The 21,187-nt window shown below is 40.1% G+C and overlaps 1 protein-coding gene across 1 annotated transcript in view; it reads left to right on the forward strand.

The window, feature by feature from the left end:
• C2H1orf232 (chromosome 2 C1orf232 homolog) overlaps positions 1–20,514 on the forward strand; it is a 32,113-nt gene extending 11,599 nt beyond the window's left edge. Inside the window, exons 3-4 of the mRNA XM_075195541.1 lie at positions 19,437–19,543; positions 19,625–20,514. Of these exons, the coding sequence (XP_075051642.1) occupies positions 19,437–19,543; positions 19,625–19,853 (336 nt within the window). The 3' untranslated portion in view covers positions 19,854–20,514. The remainder of the gene's footprint in view (positions 1–19,436; positions 19,544–19,624) is intronic.
• Positions 20,515–21,187: the final 673 nt, after the last annotated feature.

Raw genomic sequence — 21,187 nt, forward strand, 5'->3', positions numbered from 1 at the left:
GCATGTACGCAATTATTTTTTTTCGGCAGTTAACTTTTCCTGTATTACAGCTCTTTTTCTCTTCAACACGGTAAAAGGTGTTTTTTTGTTTGATTTTTTTCCCTGACTTCAAAAGACTATATACTTTTACATAGCCTTTACCAGATGACGTACAGGGAAAACTACCATCAGGACTGGTGGCAGCAGCTGCTTGCTGCTCCAGCTTATCTGTGTACTGCTGTGAATCCATTTTAATAAGGCCCTACACTTTGTAGTGCAAATTCAGAAAAATACAGTGCTATATTAGGATTTCAGCACTCAGAAAATACAACTTTTTTTTACAAGGGTGTATATGAGACCCCAAACACTTTGTAGTGCAAATTCAGAAAAAAATACAGTGCTATACTAGGATTTCAGCACTCAGAAAATACAACTTTTTTTTATAAGGGGGTATATGAGACCCCAAACACTTTGTAGTGCAAATTCAGAAAAATACCCACCCTCCTATTTATACTCTATCACTGTGTCTGCTTTATACTGTGACCTAATCCTTCTCTGTCCCTCTCTCAAATGGCGCTAGATCGCCGTGGGGGCGGGTATTTATTGATTCCAAAACTCCCGAGATCCGACGACGTCACAATGACGTTTTACCTCGTTTTGGAATCCGAATAGGCGCGAGAGTACGCGGATCCCCGAAGTTCAGGTGGGTTCGGTTTCAATGAAACAGAGCCCGCCCATCTCTACTTATTAGAAAGTACGGTAATCAGCCTGCATAGTTTTATCTGCAAGAAATTGACAAGTTTAGGTTAGACTGTCAGCTACGATGAGCAGAAGTTAAGTTTATTCTAAGAGCTTTAAATAGCAATCATTTGATTGTATTTAATATTAATACATTGTTATGCTGATAGGGTGAACAGCGCTAGAACAGGGGTAAACATAGGATTTCTAGGGAGGGTTTCCACGTCACACTGCCAGAGTGGGCATGACCAACATGCCAGGTGCGTAGCTATAATTTTAGACAATGCTAGGCTGCTCTCCAGCCAATTCAAGTACATAGACAATGATGTCCTGACAGAGTGGGTCAGTTAGCAGACTGTCTTGCGCTCTCCTACCTGTTCTTGCAACTTTCACTACCTACTGCATCTCTTGTCAGAAGCTTGAATCTTGTCAAAAAAAGGATAGGTGTCACGGTTCTCACGAAGGAATTCAGTAGATGCAGCGAATCTTAGAGATTCGTACAGATTTGCACTACTCCAGCAGGGCGTGGAGTCTAACGAGGAGACAGTTTTCACCAAGAACCGCCGCAAAGCAGTATGGGCTTAGCCGCGTCTGCCTCGCAGGTCGCGGTCCCCACTAAGAGTACTGTACGGTCAACCACGAGATATCGGGCATACAGGTGGGCCCCTCTACTCATAAGATTGCCCTGTATGCGGACGACGTTCTTCTGACAATTACTAACCCCAAAATGTCGGTACCCCCCCCCCCCCCTCCTAGATGAGCTAGACCTTTATGGCTATTTCTCGGGCTACAAGATTAATCCAGATAAGACGGAGGTTCTAGATTTTAATGTATCGGCTATAGACAAGCTACTACTAGAGCGCTCCTTCACTTTCCAATGGGGCCACCACAAAATTAAATATTTGGGTGTTTACATCACAAAGCACTATCGACATCTTTTCCAAGCCAATTTCCCTCATCTACTTGACCAAGTAAAAACAGATCTCGCATCATGGTCGCAGCTTTATATTTCCTGGATTGGTCGTATTAACGCCGTCAAAATGAATATCCTTCCTAGACTACTTTACTTCTTCTAGACCCTTCCCATCCGCATCCCACCATATGTTTTTAAATTCCTGCAATTCCATGTCTCTAGATTTGTCTGGTCGGGTAGCGGCCCCGAGTCCATCTTAAGGTTCTTCAGAGGTCCCCGAGGGGGGGAGGCTTGGGGATTCCTGATTTTCGAAGATATTACCTTTCCGCCCAACTCGCTCAGTGTGTCTTGTGGTCCGGTCCGACGGAAGCCAGAGTATGGTCTAAAATTGAGGCAGAAGGTCTGGGATTGCTTTCTTTATCCTCTCTCCTATGGGTCCCAAGGTCTCGTCACCCTAAACGACCATTATCTCACCCAGTAGTTTCACACTCATTATCTATTTGGGACTCAACATCCCAAAAATATGCCTTGTCTCCCCATCCCTCTCTGGTTGTTCCGCTCTTCAACTCTCCGGAATTTCCTCCCGGACTTCATCATAGTTCATTTCAGCCGTGGTATTCACGGGGAGTCATTTACCCAAATCATCTATCCACCTCTGTAACTTTTCCTCAGTTTTCTGAAATTCAATTGCACATCCACATCTCCTCAAAGCACTTCTACCAGTTTTTGCAACTTCGCCACTTTCATAGTGTTGTCTAGATCGCCTGCTAGCCCGACCTCTTTCCACCTTTGAAGCTCTATGCCAACGCCATTCTTCAACTAAAGGCCTAATATCAACGCTTTACTACGAACTTGCTCCTTCTCCCTCGCTTAGAGCCCCCCATGAACTAGCCTAGGAATGGGACCTTGGTGAAGAGCTACTGGATGAGGAATGGTCTGAAATTTACGAGAACGCCACCTCTAGCTCCATCTGCGTAAGAATTAAAGAGAACGTTTATAAGGTGTTATATCGATGGTACTATATGCCTTCGCATCTTCGCAAAATCCTTCCTGATTCATCTGATCGGTGCTGGCGAGGGTGCTCCCATGAATGTACATTCCTCCACATATGGTGGTCGTGCCCAATACTGTCAGGCTTCTGGGTTCAGATTACAAGTCTGATTAATACAATCCTCCAGGTGGATATTCCCCTAGAGCCCAAATTTTTTCTTCTTCCTATGGGAGCTCCCTCGGCATCCTGACACCAGAATAAATTGATTAGGCACATTGTTTCGGCAGCTACCTGCCAAATAGCAGCAGACTGGCGATCGCAATCCCCTCCTTCCATACAGTCCGTAATTAATAGAATTTGGCAGACTGAACGGATGGAGATCATGACCAGTATTATCCGGAATTCCTCGAGAGCTTTCACCAAGGTTTGAGACCCATGGTTATCCTTCTTTCAGGCGTGCCCACCTTTTACTTAAGTCAGTTTTAAAACCTCACGTTACTCTTGGACTTCTCTCCAACTAACAATGGATTTAGTCAGTTATCACTTTCCTCCCTCTTCTTTTTCACTTCACATTCCTTTCCTCCTCTATATACTCTCTTTCCACCTTCCCTTTTTCTATAAAAACTTTGGGTCACTCGTTACTACTAAGATTATAAGTATGGTTGACTTAGCGTTTCATATGTTCTACGTTGGTCGTTGACTTTGTTACTTTTTGACTATTTTTGCTAACAGTATGCACTATGTCAATCGTTCTCTGATGTTATCATGACCTTGCAAAAATAAAACTTTTTTTTAAAAAAAAAAAGAGTACGGAAGCCTACAGAGAATAGCACCGTAGGAGGAGTGGCAATTCTGCAGACAGGTGTAGCGTGGATGCAGGAGATGAGCGTCAGCTCTGCAGACCACTGTCTGGCAGATGAAGCAGGAGGAGCGTCAGCTCTGCAGACAACTGTAGCGTAGATGCCGGAGATGAGCGTCAGCTCTGCAGACCACTGTGTGGCGGATGAAGCAGGAGAAGCGTCAGCTCTGCAGACAACTGTAGAGTAGACTCCGGATATGAGTGTCAGCTCTGCAGACCACTGTGGCGGATGAAGCAGGAGAAGCGTCAGCTCTGCGGACAAAAGACAGGACATGAAGGAAGCCACTTCTATCACCAGGAGGTGACTCAAAGAACAGGCACAGAAGAATGGGAGGAGGTGCCTTTTAAACTTGCCGCCAGGGAGAGGGACCAATCAGGAGGAGGCAGAGGGATTAGTGCAGCTGCAGACCCGGATCCAAGATGGCGCCCAGTGGGAAGCGGAGCGCTGAGAACAGGTAAGTCTGCCGGGTGTAGGGTGCACTGCCCGAACACCCGGTGCGTGATAATAGGTATATAAAATATAGAAAGCTTAGCAATAAGTGAACAGTCTAAACCTCCATACCCCTTACTAGCTCTGATGTTGAATGAATAGCAAGCACTTTGTTAATTGCAACCAGACCCAACATTAAAATAATAGCATTCACATTTAATAAATTGGCATGGTTCCCCCCAACCAGCCCTGACATTAAATTAATAGTATTAAAATTTAATTTAATTTGGGGAGTGAGAGAGAGGCACACACAGAGGCGATGAAAGGGGAGGATGCATGTAAAAAGGTGGTTGGTCCTGGGAAACGGACCATTTGTCAATCCATGGAAGCATACAGAGCTGCAGCCTGGGTCCTCGACCACCCCATTGCTTGGTCGAGGGTTTTTCAGGCAACTGGAAATCCCCTAAGTGCGCACCTGCTAGAAAGTAAATGTACACATTATGCTACCTGTCACGAACGCGCTCCCAGCTGCCGTGACTTTGGGGTGTTTGCTGTCTGAGGTCACACACGATTTCAGCCCGCAGTCTCTCTCACCTATCACACAGGTTCTAGACCTACGGAATCGCCCCCAAACACAGCGCTCTCACCCCCCCCAGACACTTCAAGGATCAACCACCACCTATTGGGTACGGGCAATAGGACCCCAATATACTGGCTCACACTGGCACACAGGCTTCTAGTTCCACCAACTAGCAAGACTTACACCAGCACACACAGGGTTAACTCTTCACACCTCCAGACTGTTACACAAATGTAAATACAAGCACGCACAGCTTGTTAATCAAATGTATCAACAAATCACACACAGGGTAACCTGGACAAGCAATCTCTCTTCTACACAGGCTATGGATTCTTTAGAGTATCAAGGACGCAACGTATTAAATTTTAGATTTAATATACAAAAGGTACAGGGCATTCAGATATAAAGAAAAATAATGAATAAACAAATAATAAATTTGACATACCAAGCAAAAGCAGTTTAAAATAAAAAGGATTACATTCAGATTTGCACTTACATGAATTGCATTGCTGGCCAAGGAAAATGTGGCTAAGAAGATGGACAGCTTATCAATGTCAATTGATTTCCCAAAAAGTCTGACACTTTGTCCCTCCAGACACAGGGTTTTAAGCAAACTCAAATGGGACGGCATTCACAGGGGCAGCGTGAATGCTAATATGGGGGGCGGAAATGTCCCCTGGGTGTTACCTCAGGTTTGGTCAAACAATTCCTAAGTTTTGACCTGTTGGTAATTCTTCACAGATATACCTCAAAGAAATAACACCCCCCTCAATAAACCGGTCATAATCTCCCGCACGTTTAAATACCAAACATAAGGGAATTACAACAATATCCAATCTCATCCTGAAATACATGTGCCTATGGCTGTTCTCTGTGTAGTGGGTATCTATCTTTCAAGACCCTTGTGTGTTTTTTGCCCCTCAGTACAGAGTGGCATCCAGATTTCCCAAAATATGATAAAGGAATTAATTTCCTTTCAAGTTCACATTTCTATATACCTGTATAGGCTTTCACATGCTGTCTACCCGGATCTCCTGTAGGCATATGGCTCTCCAATTTACACCCAGGAGTTAATTTGTGTTTACACTACCTATTGAAAGGAAGTAAATTAGCTAGGGAAATACATGATCAAATACAATGGATGTCTGTGATCTGCATATCTAAAGCTGGTCTCTTCACACAGGGTTTGCTTAACTAAATTACCTGCTCCTGGGCTCATTTGGTCACACCTTTATCTGAATTGACGATCAGGTTAATTTAGGTATTCATGCAAAGAGTTATTTTGGGTCCTGACATCCAATATTCTATTTTAGCATATCAGATTTATACTCTCATCCTGACACTACCTTTGAACAAAATCATATTTTCAAATTGTACAAGAAAACACAGCTGTATATGGTATGATACCGTTCAAACCTGACTGAAAGTTACTACTAATAATTGGAAAGTCAGTTAGTGAAGTGGGGAGTATTTACTAATATATTTTATTTTGCACAGTGTAGTAAATAGTCAGTCAAACACTTGCACTAGATTTACCAAAAGCTAAATGATGATTCCTTTCTTTGGGTTAGTGACCTTAGAATGTTTACACATATGTTACTAAATAGCTTTTACTGTTGTTCAATAAGTTTATGATATCCCTACATATCTTGTATTTTTTTTTCAAACAAATCATACCAGAAGCTACCTCTGAAGAACGTATATTAGATAGGTCACACTGAACACCCTCATTCAGATGATCATCAGTGTCACGAACAGTACTAACCTGAGCTTGCGTGACGTGTGTGACAAAGGGTTAACCAAAATCAACCACCTGATCTGTCTAAAATGATTAAATCCTTCCTTATCTATGCCACACACTAGCTTTGCCGTGCCAACTATGCCACCAGCAAGGTTTTTTTTTATGAAGAGCTGACATTCTTTTTTAGGAAGCCTTCGGTTCTCCCTTTGAACTAATCTATCACAATTTACTTTAGTCAGAGTTAACATAGACCACAGTGTTCTCTCCGGTTTTTAATTATGTAGCTTTTTGACCAAACTGTTGCATGCATTCGTAAGAACACAGAGACTTGAATTTATTAAGTGTAATTTAATATGGAAAATACATCCAAAATGCTTAAGATAAAAAAGTTGTAAAATGACATCTAAATATATTGCAATTGTTTCTTATAAAATAAAAAGGATAAAACACAGAATTGATAACTCACATATAATCAAGTTTCTGGTGCTGAGAGAAGCAGAAAAATGGGACACTCTTCAATATCAGATTGACTCCCAAATGTGAACAAAAACATAGACTCACAGTGCAGTTTTAAAACCAAGCTGCTGGGCCTACAGTCCCCCTTCCAGTGATGTCAGAACTGAAAGTTCTATGCAAATGCAAATTAGGGTTTTATGACTCCTGTTGACAAAAACCTTTTCTAGTCAGGATTTATTTGTTCTGTTCTAACTTTTCACCAGTATGGCATACAAACATGAATTTACCTCCACACAACAGGCCATAAGTTCCCCTTCATCTGCATACCACACATGCCCCTGGTAAGTATGATATTGGAGAAAATGATATTTTCGTGTCACCCTATTCAGCTTGAATTTGTCATTGACATATTACCCTGTCTCTGCAGTCAGCATGTCTGAGGCTTCCCAGAGGTGTTTTAGATTTCACTATCCTGAAAGAGATATTTTCAAAGGCTTTCACTTTTGCCACTTGCCATAAAGGATACATGGTCCTACAATGGATCTAGGCTCTTTTCTACCAGCACCCTCTGGTTAGTTTAACATAATCAAACACATTGATTTAAACAGCTTCTCTGAGCCATGTCACACTATTTCTAGGAATTAATTCACAAGCACATATTTGCAGATTTATATGCCTAAAAATTAGCTTGCACATGACAATCAGCCTCCTGATTACTTTCTCATCTGGTTTCATTATTACAAGAAGCTGATTATCTCTCTGAGCAATAAGATTACTTAAATTAAAACCTTTGATGGAGGAATAGACCTTCTATTACATACAGGCCTTTTTTCGTCCCCTGCAGTGAATGCTCCCACTCCAATCCCCACCCCTTTTCCCTCCTTTCTCCCTCTCTTCTTTTTCAAAAAGGAAAAATAAAAAATATTTCAGAGATAACTGTGACAAAAATAAACAAATGGAATGAAAAGGAAAGCATATTTAAAAAGATACGAAACCAAGCAAACTAAAAATATATAGAATATGAAAATCACAAATAACATACACGATAGAATCTATCCAAGTATCTTAGAATACCTTTGACCAGATCGTCTGGGGTCAGGTTTGTACATCTGGTTCCCTTCCAAGGTGCAAAGTTACAAATTTTCTTGGATCTGGCACCTTTCACTCTCAAGAAACGTAGAGATCTGATCTCTGTAACAAAAGCTCTTTGTAGTGATAAAATACAATACTGCTGGGGCTTCCCCTTTAAACTTCTGATCATCAAGGATAAGAAGATTACTTAAATTAAAACCTTTGATGGAGGAATAGACCTCCTATCACATACGGGCCTTTTTTCCTCCCCTGCAGTAAATGCTCCCACTCCAATCCCCACCACTACTCCTGAAACCTGACCCCAGACGATCTGGTCAAAGGTATTCTAAGATACTTGGATAGATTCTATCGTGTATGTTATTTGTGATTTTCATATTCTATACATTTTTAGTTTGCTTGGTTTTGTATCTTTTTAAATATACTTTCCTTTCCATTCCATTTTTTTATTTTTGTAAGTTATCTCTGAAATATTTTTCATTTTTCCTTTTTGAAAAAGAAGAGAGGGAGAAAGAAGGGAAAACACACTTCATCACAATCTCTCCAGTTTTTTCGTAGTCCGAATATATATAACCATTTCATAGTACTGTTAGTTCACTTTTATTTACATTTTGATAGGGATCCATGTTTATGATTGCATATAGGTTTTGGGCCGTTAAGGTGCTTCCTTTATCTCTCTCTCAAATTCCACTCTGCTTCATGACTCCCCCCCCCCCACCCACCGTACAATATCCCTTGGGGGCAGGGGGCTAGGGGCAGCAAATCACATGGAGGATATTATTACATCAATAAAGTAGGGGTGTGCACCGGCCACTTTTCGTGATTTGGGTTTTGGGTTCTGATTAGCTTCAGGTTTTGGGTTCTGATTGGTTTTGCCAAAACACCCCACTCAAGGTTTTGGTTCTGATTTAGGGTATTGGGTTCTGATTTTTTTTAAAAAGTGCTAAAATCCATATTTATTTTTTTTTTTTTGCACTCCTACACTATTATTAATCTCAATAACATTCATTTCCACTCATTTCCAGTCTGGACTGGAGTTATACAGCAGTACAAATTCCTTTATACTGCAGGAACAGTGAACGTAGTTAAATATTGCAGTACTAATATTTCTGGACTGCAGGAACAGTGAACGTAGTTTAATATTGCAGTACTAATATTTCTGGACTGCAGGAACAGTGAACGTAGTTAAATATTGCAGTACTAATATTTCTGGACTGCAGGAACAGTGAACGTAGTTTAATATTGCAGTACTAATATTTCTGGACTGCAGGAACAGTGAACGTAGTTAAATATTGCAGTACTAATATTTCTGGACTGCAGGAACAGTGAACGTAGTTAAATATTGCAGTACTAATATTTCTGGACTGCAGGAACAGTGAACGTAGTTAAATATTGCAGTACTAATATTTCAGGACTGCAGGAACAGTGAACGTAGTTAAATATTGCAGTACTAATATTTCTGGACTGCAGGAACAGTGAACATAGTTAAATATTGCAGTACTAATATTTCTGGACTGCAGGAACAGTGAACGTAGTTAAATATTGCAGTACTAATATTTCTGGACTGCAGGAACAGTGAACGTAGTTTAATATTGCAGTACTAATATTTCTGGACTGCAGGAACAGTGAACGTAGTTTAATATTGCAGTACTAGTATATCTGGACTGCAGGAACAGTGAACGTAGTTAAATATTGCAGTAGAATTTTTTTTATACTTTTTTAAAAAGTTTTATATATTTTTTTTATTATTTTTGTATAATTTTTTGATTTTTTTTTATAATATTTTTATTATTTGTTTATAATTTTTTTATAACAATGGACTTAGCAGGACAAAGCACAGGACACAGCACCACTGGACTCAGCAGGACAGAGTACAGGACACAGCACCACTGGACTGAGCAGGACAGAGCACAGGACACAGCACCACTGGACTCAGCAGGACAGAGCACAGGACACAGCACCACTGGACTGAGCAGGACAGAGCACAGGACACAGCACCACTGGACTCAGCAGGACAGAGCACTGGACAAAGCACCACTGGACTCAGCAGGACAGAGCACAGGACAAAGCACCACTGGACTCAGCAGGACAGAGTAGAAGGACACAGCACCACTTAAAACCCGACCTCACGCTACCCTGATCAATGCCCGACTGAAGATGGCGGCGGCAAGCAGGGAATTTATTGAATCTGAGTATCGCGAGATCCGACGGCGGGATTTGGAGTCAGAGCCTCGTTTTCATTGTTTCTCTCCGCCGGAAATACCCGAACAGTGCTCGGATCACCCTCGGATCCGCACTGTTCGGGTGGGCTCGTATTGCGATAATCCGAGCCCGCTCATCGTTACTATAAAGTAAAGACTTTTGTCAGTAGTTTACACTGATTCTCTTTTTGATCTATGGACATAAAAATACATTGACTTAATGTTAGTAGTTTAAACTCTCCAAAGAAAAGAACAATTGCTCTTGGGATGGTCAAGCATATGAAATCTGATATTGTCTTTATTCAAGAGACCCATTTTTGTGGTGTCCATTCATCCCTAAATGATTGTTTGGCCAAACTTTCTTTGCTTCAGTATTAGTAATAATATTAACTTTACTCCAAATAAAACAGTCACTAATACCATGGGTCACTTTATTATTGCTGTGGGCTCTATTAACCCAAAAGAAAGCCACTCTTTACTGAATTATCAAAAGAAATGATGAATTTTTATTATGTGGTGTCTAAAATGGATCTGCAAAAATTTACTCTAATCCTCACGATACGTATTCCAGAATAGATTACATATTTGTGTCCTCATCTCTGACAAAGCAACTTTTGAATGCAGATATCACCCCCATGTCTTGGTCCGAACATATACGGATCAATATTTTTTATATTTTAGACCACCCTCACTGCAATGGCGCCTTGATGAATCATTGTTTCTTGATAAAACCCTTTCTGAGGATATTTTTTAAGCCTTTCAGGAATATTTCAACCTTAACCTTAAAGCACGTGTTTCTCTTTCCACAGTCTGGAAAGCTCACAAAGCTGTCATCCACTGTAGACAAATTAATATTGCTACAATTAGTAGAAAAGTGTCTTTGAAAAAGATTAAGGGCATGGAATCACAAATCATTGATTTTCTCCAAAACACCAGCAAACACTTTCCAATCACCTTCCATCTCTTAGGGACAACTGAATGCTCTCCTTTCCAATAGAGCAGCAAATACATGAAAAAATACCTCCAGCAGAAGTTCTACAACTGGTTTGTGTCTAAACTTAGGGCAAAACTAAGTTCCAATCACCTTTCTACTATTCGAACTAAACAAAATGTTTTGGCTTATGACCCAAATATTATAGCTAACAAATTACTCTCCTCTTATTCAGCGATTTATAATATGCATGATCATCCCCAAATTCAATTTCTAACTCAAAACAAACTTAGGGGTCTATTTTGCCTATAGCAACCAATCAGATTTTAGTTATCATTTATTTAGTACATTATACAGAATGTGATTGGTTGCTATAGGCAACATCTCCACATTTTCAAACATGCAGTTTAGTAAATATACCCCTTAGACTCAAGTAGCAGCTTTCAATCAGGATTTTACTTTAGAAGAGATACTAAATTAAAACGCTTAAACGCAATTTAATGAGCAGGTTTTTTTTTAAAAAAAACGCAAACGCACGTACATTGGGCATACAGTTGTTATTATTCTAGGTCCAGTGTAGTGTATGCAATCAATACGTGACTTGAGGAATACGGGAGGTACTCTGCGCACGTAGCAGTACATTTTTATTTGCCTTTTTATGTGCTTCTCTATCTGATTCCCTGGCTGACGTACCTTTGTGTATTACCTATTGACAGAGGAACATACAAGCATGCAAATCCTTCCTTATTCTTATTCACCTGATTATACACGCGTTTCATCACATCATTGTTTAATATAACAATGATGTCATGATGTAATATACCCTGCATATTAACCCTGTGTATCATGGATTATCACATCAACCTGTACTGTTGCAATGTGAATATTAATATGATATTGCATGAAATCTAAAACCCATACAGAACGTACGTCTATCAAATTACTATACATTTGCATATAAAAAATAAAAACACGCACAAAGTTTTTTTTTTAACTCAAAAACTTTTTTGTAAATTACAAAAATTACAATAACCAAAATGAATTTTTATAAACCCAAAATCAAATATATTAAAATTCCAAAGGTTTTTTTAGTTCCATCAGGATTTTCTTTTTTTCCCATCTTATGTAATAATTTTGGCCAGGTTAATCTTCGCCGCTTAAAAAAAATAATTAAATAAAAGATTTTAAATTCACAATACTGTGACATTTTGTAAACATATCTTAGCTTTATCGCTCTAGTTTGTTCCCACATTTTTCTAACTCGGCAGATTTCAGAGGTGCTACATAAGAGAAATTCTCTGCAAGGACAATCTTATTCTGAACACAGTACTAGCCAGATGACTGCATTTTGATGGGGCATGCTGACATATTGAGGAGGATTGCTTGGCAACAAACACTTATTAGGCCCATGAAGTCAGACACCTGTTGAATTGCACTCATGTCTTAGGACTAGGCACATTTAATAAAGAAAGGCTTTCCAAGAGCTACATTCTTTTGCTGCAAAATAAAATAAATAATATTAGACTAGATTATAAAATCAAGATATTTACTTTCTTCTGCATGGAGTTGGAATGTTCCTGCCTCCTCCACCAGGGTATTCATCATGACCTACTACACCAGGGACTCCTCCATGGCCTACTCCACAAGGATATCCTCCGTGGCCTCTTCCACTAGGAACTCCTCCATGATCTTCTCCAACAGGGACTCCTTTGTGGCCTCTTCCACCAGGGGCTCTTCCATAATTATTAGAGGTCCCTCACAATTTTTTGCCTGGGCTCTTCCTCTGGAGATGGGGAAAGGGAATGTTTGGGGAATGGGAAAAGGGATTGCTCATGGAAGAAATAAGACACATTCGTTTTTTTTAAAAAAAAAAAAATATTAGGTCACTCTCCAACATACATACATATAGGGGCAGATTCAATTCTCCGCATTGTTCTTTAGAACAACGCAGGGCCATGCTTTATAACTGTTACTAAGGTAATTGTAACGCAGATTTTTACCGCCGGCTCACAGAGATGCAAGCGAAAATCAGTGTTGAAATTACCTTAGTAACGTTAATAATGCGCAGCTATTACTGTAGTAATGGTAATAGTGCGCAGGGAATTCAATTTACCCTATAATGTGAGATTTTAATGTTAATTATCCAATACCACACACGGACCATTAATTCAACACTGGCCAAATAAAAACATTTCTACACCACTTGCATATGGACTTGACCTTCATCATCATAATCATCAGTTATTTATATAGTGCCACTAATTCCGCAGCGCTGTACAGAGAACTCACTCATATCAGTCCCTGCCCCATTGGAGCTAACCGTCTAAATTCCCTAACATACACACAAAGACAGACAGAGAGAGAAGCTAAGGTCAATTTTGATAGCAGCCAATTAACCTACTGGTATGTTTTTGGAGTGTGGGGGGAAACTGGAGCACCCGGAGGAAACCCACGCAAGCACAGGGAGAACATACAAACTCCACACAGATAAGGCCATGGTCGCGAACTCATGACCCCAGTGATGTGAGGCAGAAGTGCTAACCACTAGGCCACTGTGCTGACCTTGGAGTTGTTTGAAAACTTCAGTATGTAATCACATACTTATACTGATTCATTAAGAGAAATTAACTTATTACATTACATTGGCCTTGTACATTGTGAGATGAAGCCACACACAAACCAAATTACAAAGTACAATACTTTCTCTTTTACATTGGGATAGATCATACTGTAATCTATATTTTTTTTGTATTTTTTTTTGAGGATTTACACCTTGTAATTTCACCACTGAGTTCAGAAAGGAGCTGGGGCTGGCACTTTAGCATGTGACGCAAATGACGCTACATCTGCATGATTGTGCGCATGCTACTGAACCTGCACCTGATGCAAATTTTTGCAGTACTACAGGCTGCATTCTTCTGCTCGTTACTTATATAAGGAGCTCCCCGGCCATCTAGCAACCAGACATTGAATCTGGAGAGACGCATCACATATAGCCTGGACATTGATCAAGTGAAAATGCTTTCTATTCGAATAAATAGAAACATTTCAACTCAACGGGAAATGCCAGCCATGGTGGAAAACGGCTGCTTTCTGGCCACAAGGAGCTCTTCATCGAGTGACAGATGGATGAAATGCCAGATGCGCGACAGGAAAGACCACAGTACAAACTTCAACATATGACTGAAGGTAGCTGGGGACAATTCTGCCACAACACTTACTGTGGTCTGGAAAGATCCAAACGCACAGAAATGCAATACCTCCAAGAGTTTGGTCAGCGGTGATATTGTTATCGGGATATTGTGCAATGGCTCTAGGTCACTCTGTAGAATGCGCAGGTTGTTCATGATGACATGAGGTGGTTGCTGATAGTGACGGACCACCTTAGCATCAGATATCCCAAATAGGCTAACATATGGCCTGAAGACACGCTTCCTGGGCTGGCTATGGTGTACGAGTTGCTGATTTCGGGGTGTGTGAAGAGACCAGGTTTACTGTAGCCTTTTGTGCCGCACAGCTGGCCTACCCGATGACTATCCAAGGTTCAAAATCACCAAGGCAAATATCCGAAATAAACTAAATAACTTTATTTATCAACAGTACTCCAAGGACCGATTGTCCCTTTCCTGTCAGGGCAGATATCTGGATTTCAATGCCAGCCTGAATTCAGCTGTCACTGGGTAGTGAATACTAATTTGCTGTTCTCTGGAGCTCCTTTTTAAAGCCATAACTGACCTTCTGAGCAATTTCAGGACCTGCCTGATTGGTCCTTTTCTGTGTTTTCCTTTTCACAGGTAAACATACAGACAAAGGGATAGCAGATGAGCCACACTCTTGATATAATTAAGGATAGGTATTGTTCTGTGGCAGTACAGCAGAAGTTGTTTAAACAAGTATGGATACAATCCAGAGACATTACATTTAAGATGATGATGATGATGATATATAATGTAGTCATCTATCTGTTGACCTTTGCCCTATCTTAATACGTGTTTTTATAGTTCACAGTTTGTGAAAAACAAGGTGCAAACTGGTTAAGGTGATATTAATACCTCGTTTCACCACATTCCTCCCACACTTTTTTAGCCCTGGTTCCAGGGTGGCTGTGGTATGCCCCAAGCAAATTTCCTCCCCCAAAGTCTCTGGTCTAATCCATTGGGTTGTCATCTGGGTCCGTGGTGATAGTAGAATGCAGTCTATAGTTTATGAATTCCCCACCGGTATCCCAAGGAATTGGGTCAAACAAATCCCAAGGTGGAAGGGGCTGCTTGATTGGACAAGCAGCAAGGGAAACAGTACATGTCAATATGTCCAGTGGCACTACACAAATTTCAGCCAGTACAGTCACTGAGCAGCACTAGGGCAGACTCCAATAGCCCCATTTCTTTCTCCACTTGTCTATGTTCACGGAACTCACAGCCCCCAGCAAATCTATATGGGGAAACAGGTTTACTGCACAGCATTCTCCGCTGGCCCTTCCCACCCAATAAGTCAAGACTGGCTGCACAGGAGTAAATAGACCTAAAAGGTCCTGTTGTCAGCGCTCCCCCCTCAAAAGCCAAGTCTCCAATGTTTAAAGTTAAAATATTGAGTGGTCCCAGCAGAATGCCATCCAAAAAATCTGGGCCCGAGTTCTCCTTCCCAAATTAATCTGGTACAAGAGTTGGGGTACATAAGGGCTTCTCACTGTCTGTGCTCACCTCCTTTGCCTCTGGCGCATCTGGAGGGAGCATTTCCTCCACAGAGGGTTAACTGGGCTAGGGGAACCAGTGCCAAATCCTGCATGCAACTCTGTTGGAATCTCTGTTGTGGTACCCAGGTTTACAGCAGGCTGCAGGGAGGTTACAGGATCATAACAACTCTCTTCCCGCCAATGTAACTCATCATCTGTCCCTTTGGCTACACTATGCTGAGCCTTCTCTGTTTTTTTCCCCACCAGTCTAACTTCATTTGGAACCTTCCCTGGCTGAATATGCTGGGCAGCTGTAGATGTCAGGGCAAGGACAGACTCCAGTACTTCACTCGTGGATGTACTGTCCTCCACCTGGAACTCTTCCACGCTCTCTGACAATGTGACTCTGACGCATGAAAGATGCGGTTGCAAGCGACAACTTCTGATATCCACTTGATCAGGGCAAGTGTTCCCTGCTGGTTCTATACAGTCCACTCTGTGTCCTTCTCCCTTAGACGGAAGAAGGGTTTGCAGTCAGTGTATCCTGGCATTCACCTGTTTGATGCTTGCTTCCCCCAGTGTAACATTCATGGCAGCTTCTGGTTGGAATTCACTTACCAAGTCCTCACCCTAAAAGCATACAAATGGCCTGTTGTAACACAGCTCAAGCTGGTCACTGAGAATTTCCGCTGTGACCTTTCCCTATTGAGAAGAGAAGGGGTTGCAGGCGGTGCTTCCTATCATCCACCTGATCAAGGTCAGCCTCCTTTCTCTGCTGACTTGGAACTTCTGAACTAACTGCTCGAATCTCTTGGCAAATTTTGTAACATCTTATGGGCTGTCCACTCCAGTGCATTTTTCCACTCTGGTACTTTCACCATGTGCCAGGCTCTGGCCTCTGCCTGACATTGCACAAACACATCAAACAGAATTCCCAACTTTTCCTGCTTGTCAACTCCTTTCCAGCTCCTGACCTCATTCCAGACCATGTAGAGGTGCTCCCAGGGCAAACAGACCCATTACCTCCAGGGGGACAGCGACAGCTCTGGAGGTATAATGGGATGCCCCCATCTGTGCTGGTCCTTGCGCTGTTACTGCTTTGGCCCTTTCTTCCCTTCTTCAGGGCCATCTTTATGGTGGGACTGATACGCACTGTAATTGCTGTGGGGCGGGGACCCATTATACCCACGGTTTGGCTATGACCCACTGCTGCATACTCTGTTTAAATATGACTGACAAATATGGGGAACCAGAGGGCTAGAAAAAGTATATGTTTTTATAGTCCACGGTTTGTGAGAAACGAGGTGCAGACTGGTTAAGGTGATATTAATACCTTGTTTCACCACGGGGAGGGCAACACTAGTCGTCCTCCAGATTCCGGGCTTCCATCATGCTCATTCCTGGCTATATGTGAGAAAGATGGATACAAAACATGACCTAATGCAGATTTTGGAGTCTCCTTGTACATTAAAATGAAATGAAAATTATTAAAGATGTTAATTTCTTTAGAAGCCAACTAAAAAAAATGAGAGCCACATTACAAATGTATGCTACTATATAGGCATACATAGTAGATACCATAGACAAGACTGTCTCAAGATTTTAAAACACACATCCACGCTGCAAATTTATGTAACCATGTAGGAACTAGACAATAGGCGTATATTATTTTACATTAGACAACAGCATTGCTATGATTGTTAGCAATTACTACTTTGTAAATGTATGAAAATTTTTGTAATGGCTGAAACAATTTCAAGCTTTTGCACTTGATTATAGTATGAACTGCTTTTTAAATCTGAAAGAATGCACCTACCTCTTTAATTCCCAGCCAATCATATAGAATCCTTTTTAGAAATTGTTCTAACACATGAAATGGCACTATAGTCTTATATAGTGTTGTATAATAAGATGAGTGGTGTCAGGTATGCAGGTGAATAGTCAATTATCTCATTAGATGGTGAGGATGTGAATGCTGTGTTTAGTCATCACTATCATCAGTCATTTACATTTGACCTTGAGCAGGTGTAAATCTTACATCTGAAAAACAGCGTAAGCAAACTTCTGCATGCGCTGGAGCTTGAATCTTACGTAACTGTTGGGGAACTGTAGATTGACTACGTGCATACACCCCTTCCCCTCTCTGCTCCGCCCATGAAATCGTAGTATGTAGTAAGGCTCCTTTGCGCTAGAAGATTCAAGGGACGGTACTGCGTTCCCTGGTGTATGGTCTGAATCTGGGCATTCACAGTGCAATTTTACGCAAAATATGACACGTAACGGCATTTGCCTTGGTTAATGAGTCAGGTCAGGAAAGTTCATTTTTTTTCACTATACATACAGGACAGCACTATCTATTTTAAGAAACATATTGATGGTAAATCTGTCAGCAAAAACTGAAGTTGTAGATGTGTGGGCTCATGTAGTGTTGAATGTATGTCTGTTTTTTATTTAGTGAAATATACATTTCCGTGTTTTACATGCACACCAATAATACATATGCAGATGTCCGTATGATGCAATATAATTGTCTATATGAGAAATAGAATATATATACTTTGTGGCACTTAATGAGGATATTTTCCTTGGCGCACTATCGCAGGATACCACACTATAGTTACAATTGTCTTTAGTGTCAGCATGTTTATATAAAGATTTGATTGGTTTAAATAGGTGTACTCACTTTGGATTTATTGCAGTATCATATCAGCACTTATTGGGAACACTCCAAATATTGTAATATCATATTAGACATTTACCTAACAAAAATCAAAGATCCCTGGGTTTATTAATAAGATAATCACCAGGATTCACTTTATTAACGTTATATAGTCATATGAGGACAGCGAGACAACATAGTAGTTTTTCCACCATTTTATCAGTAATTAGATTTTCTGGTATTCATATTATCATTTCTCTTTTTTAAAAAAAATAAAAATATTTCGCTATAGTTGTTTTTAACAATTATATCAATAAAGTTTATACTTTTTAATATGTGTTTATTATACAAAACCAATTTAAAAACAGTGCCTTGTTAACACAATTTATTCTGTCACTCAGTTGTTTTTCTCATTAACTTAACTGTGTAGGTGTACCTCCCCTCATGTGGATATTTGGAGATATACGTTATATATGTAATGGGGTTATAACTCTGTGCGGTGAAGAATAATTTTTCTAACCTTTAGAATACATGCCTCAGTGTTTTCATTTTCTGTGCTTCATTTTAAAATAGTATCTAGATTTTCCAATAATTCAGGTTTGATGTACCTAGATTTACAAAATTAGCAGGAGTTTTACCTTATAAGTTTTTTAATGCATTTGGTGTCCAATAGGAAAAAAGCAGTAGCAGGAAAAGGCCAAACAGACTTCATGTTATAATATTGTACTTTTTTCTGTTTTTCTAGTTTTCTTGTTTTATTTTCATTTTTAGAGCCATATGTATAAGCATACTGTATTTGTTGTACAGAGCAGTTGTTTTTATTGGTAGCAAGTTTGATGAGTTTATTCAGATCTATACATCACATGAGATACAAAAGAGGGAAAGAGGGACAATTTGGAAGAAAAGAGGAAAAACATAATTTGTGTTCAAACGGGGGACAGCCTTTCAAAAAAAAAAAAAAAAAAAGAGATAGTTAGGAGTTGTGTGTACATTAACTGTGTAATGAAGTTTTCCTGTTGCTGGTAATGTGATATGCACCTTTGTGTATTTTTTTATGTGATGTATAAATTAATGTTTTCATGTTTAGGTTTTTTACGTGTGATCTGTGTGTCTACATGCATTGGGTTCCAGTTATGCTGAAGATGCAGGATATTGCTGAGTGATGTATGTTCACATGCAGGATTGTAATGTTCACAGGTTCAAGGAGCTTTCGGTTGGAGAAGCGTTACTTCACTGTTCACTAAAGAAGAGGAGCAAAGAACAGATCAGAAAGTTGAGGAGAGGCCAGAGCAGACAGTAGAACAGTAAGTATGAATGATTTCTAGAATGATTTTGATAAGCAATTTTTGGTCAACAGAGAACTAATGATCACTGATTTTCTGCAGATCTCCGTTATCTCACCCTCCAGACAACCCTCCACAGAAAAAGCCCTCGGCTCTTTGGGATGTATTCTCTAGTAGATGGCATCAAAGCACTGCTGAGCGTTCTGAAGCAAGAGGGGTACTGTCAGAGCCTCCAGACGATCATAATGAAGCTCAACAAGCACAGGAGACACCTTTTAGGTGGAGTTTCCTCACCAGTAAGCTAGCAGACCTAACAAGCAAGAGCGACTAAAGACTACGTCCTAGGGAAAACAATGACTAGAGTTGTTTCCATAACTGTGTATCTTAATGACCTGTCTGCAAGGTATTATGAACAGATTCTGCCATAGTGGAATCCTGTGATATAAGAGGGGCTAGTCCATTTGTTTGTGACTAGCAAAATCTAAGTAAAATTATTATCCTCTATCTTTCTACTATTAGCAAGTTAGTTATTGTTTCTTTTATATTGTTTCCTTTCATTGTTGTTGGTGTATCTTTTGAACAAAAAAATTGCTGTAAAGTTTTTTGGGCCTGTTGCCTGAGAAACATCTACACGGAGATGTGATTTCATACTCCATCTCAAAGAAGATATTTGAGCTTGGATCAAAAACACAAACCAATATGACAAGTCGAGAGACTGGCCTTGACCACCCACAATGACTTTGGACTGTACCATCAAGGAGTCATGTATCTGCTGTTCATATGACCTAGCTAGGCAACACAAAACTGCTATGGCCAGGAATAAGAAAGTGATAGACTGCCTTCATATCCTTGTTTTAACTTCATTTTCAAAACTATATAATATAGACCCCCATGTCTTTGCTGCAACCATATGTAACCTACATCCTGATCACATATTTAGGTAAAATATAACTTATGTATAAGCCGTTGGCGATCTTATTTAGTTTTGAAGTTCCTATATACCATGATTAATTGTTCTTTCATATTAATGCACATATATATCAATGTCTTGTCACAAATATTTAAAAAATAATTTAACTCGATACTAAACTTTAATAAGCATTTTAAATATTGAATAATTTACTATATTTAAAAACCTGTACGATGCACCTCTTCATATATGTGAAATTGACAAATGTAATTTTATGCTGACAAATCAGTTACATAGTTACATAGTTGATGAGGTTGAAAAAAGACAACAGTCCATCAAGTTCAACCTATTTTGTATCTCCTGCAGATTCAAGATGAGGTCTTACCAACGATTTATACAGTGGCAAAATTACACTGTCTTCCCTTGCATCTATGCCCCTTTTTATGCATGCCAATACTTTGCCCTTGCAGCTGCTGCTTGACATTGAGCACTATTGCTAAGTCTACTGTCTACGAGCACTCCCAAATCCTTTTCCATTATAGATTCTCCTAAATTAATTCCATTTAATTTATAGATTGCGTTCTTGTTTTTGATCCCTGAATGCATATCCTTACATTTATCTGTGTTAAACCTCATATTCCATTTGGCCGCCCAATCCTCCAGTTTATTTAAGTCCCTCTGTAGAGAAGCTACATCTTGCTCTGATTTTACTACCTTACAGAGTTTAGTGTCATCTGCAAAAATAGAAACTTTAC

The sequence above is a fragment of the Mixophyes fleayi genome, chromosome 2 (genome assembly GCF_038048845.1).
Source record: "Mixophyes fleayi isolate aMixFle1 chromosome 2, aMixFle1.hap1, whole genome shotgun sequence".
Lineage (NCBI taxonomy): Eukaryota > Metazoa > Chordata > Amphibia > Anura > Limnodynastidae > Mixophyes > Mixophyes fleayi.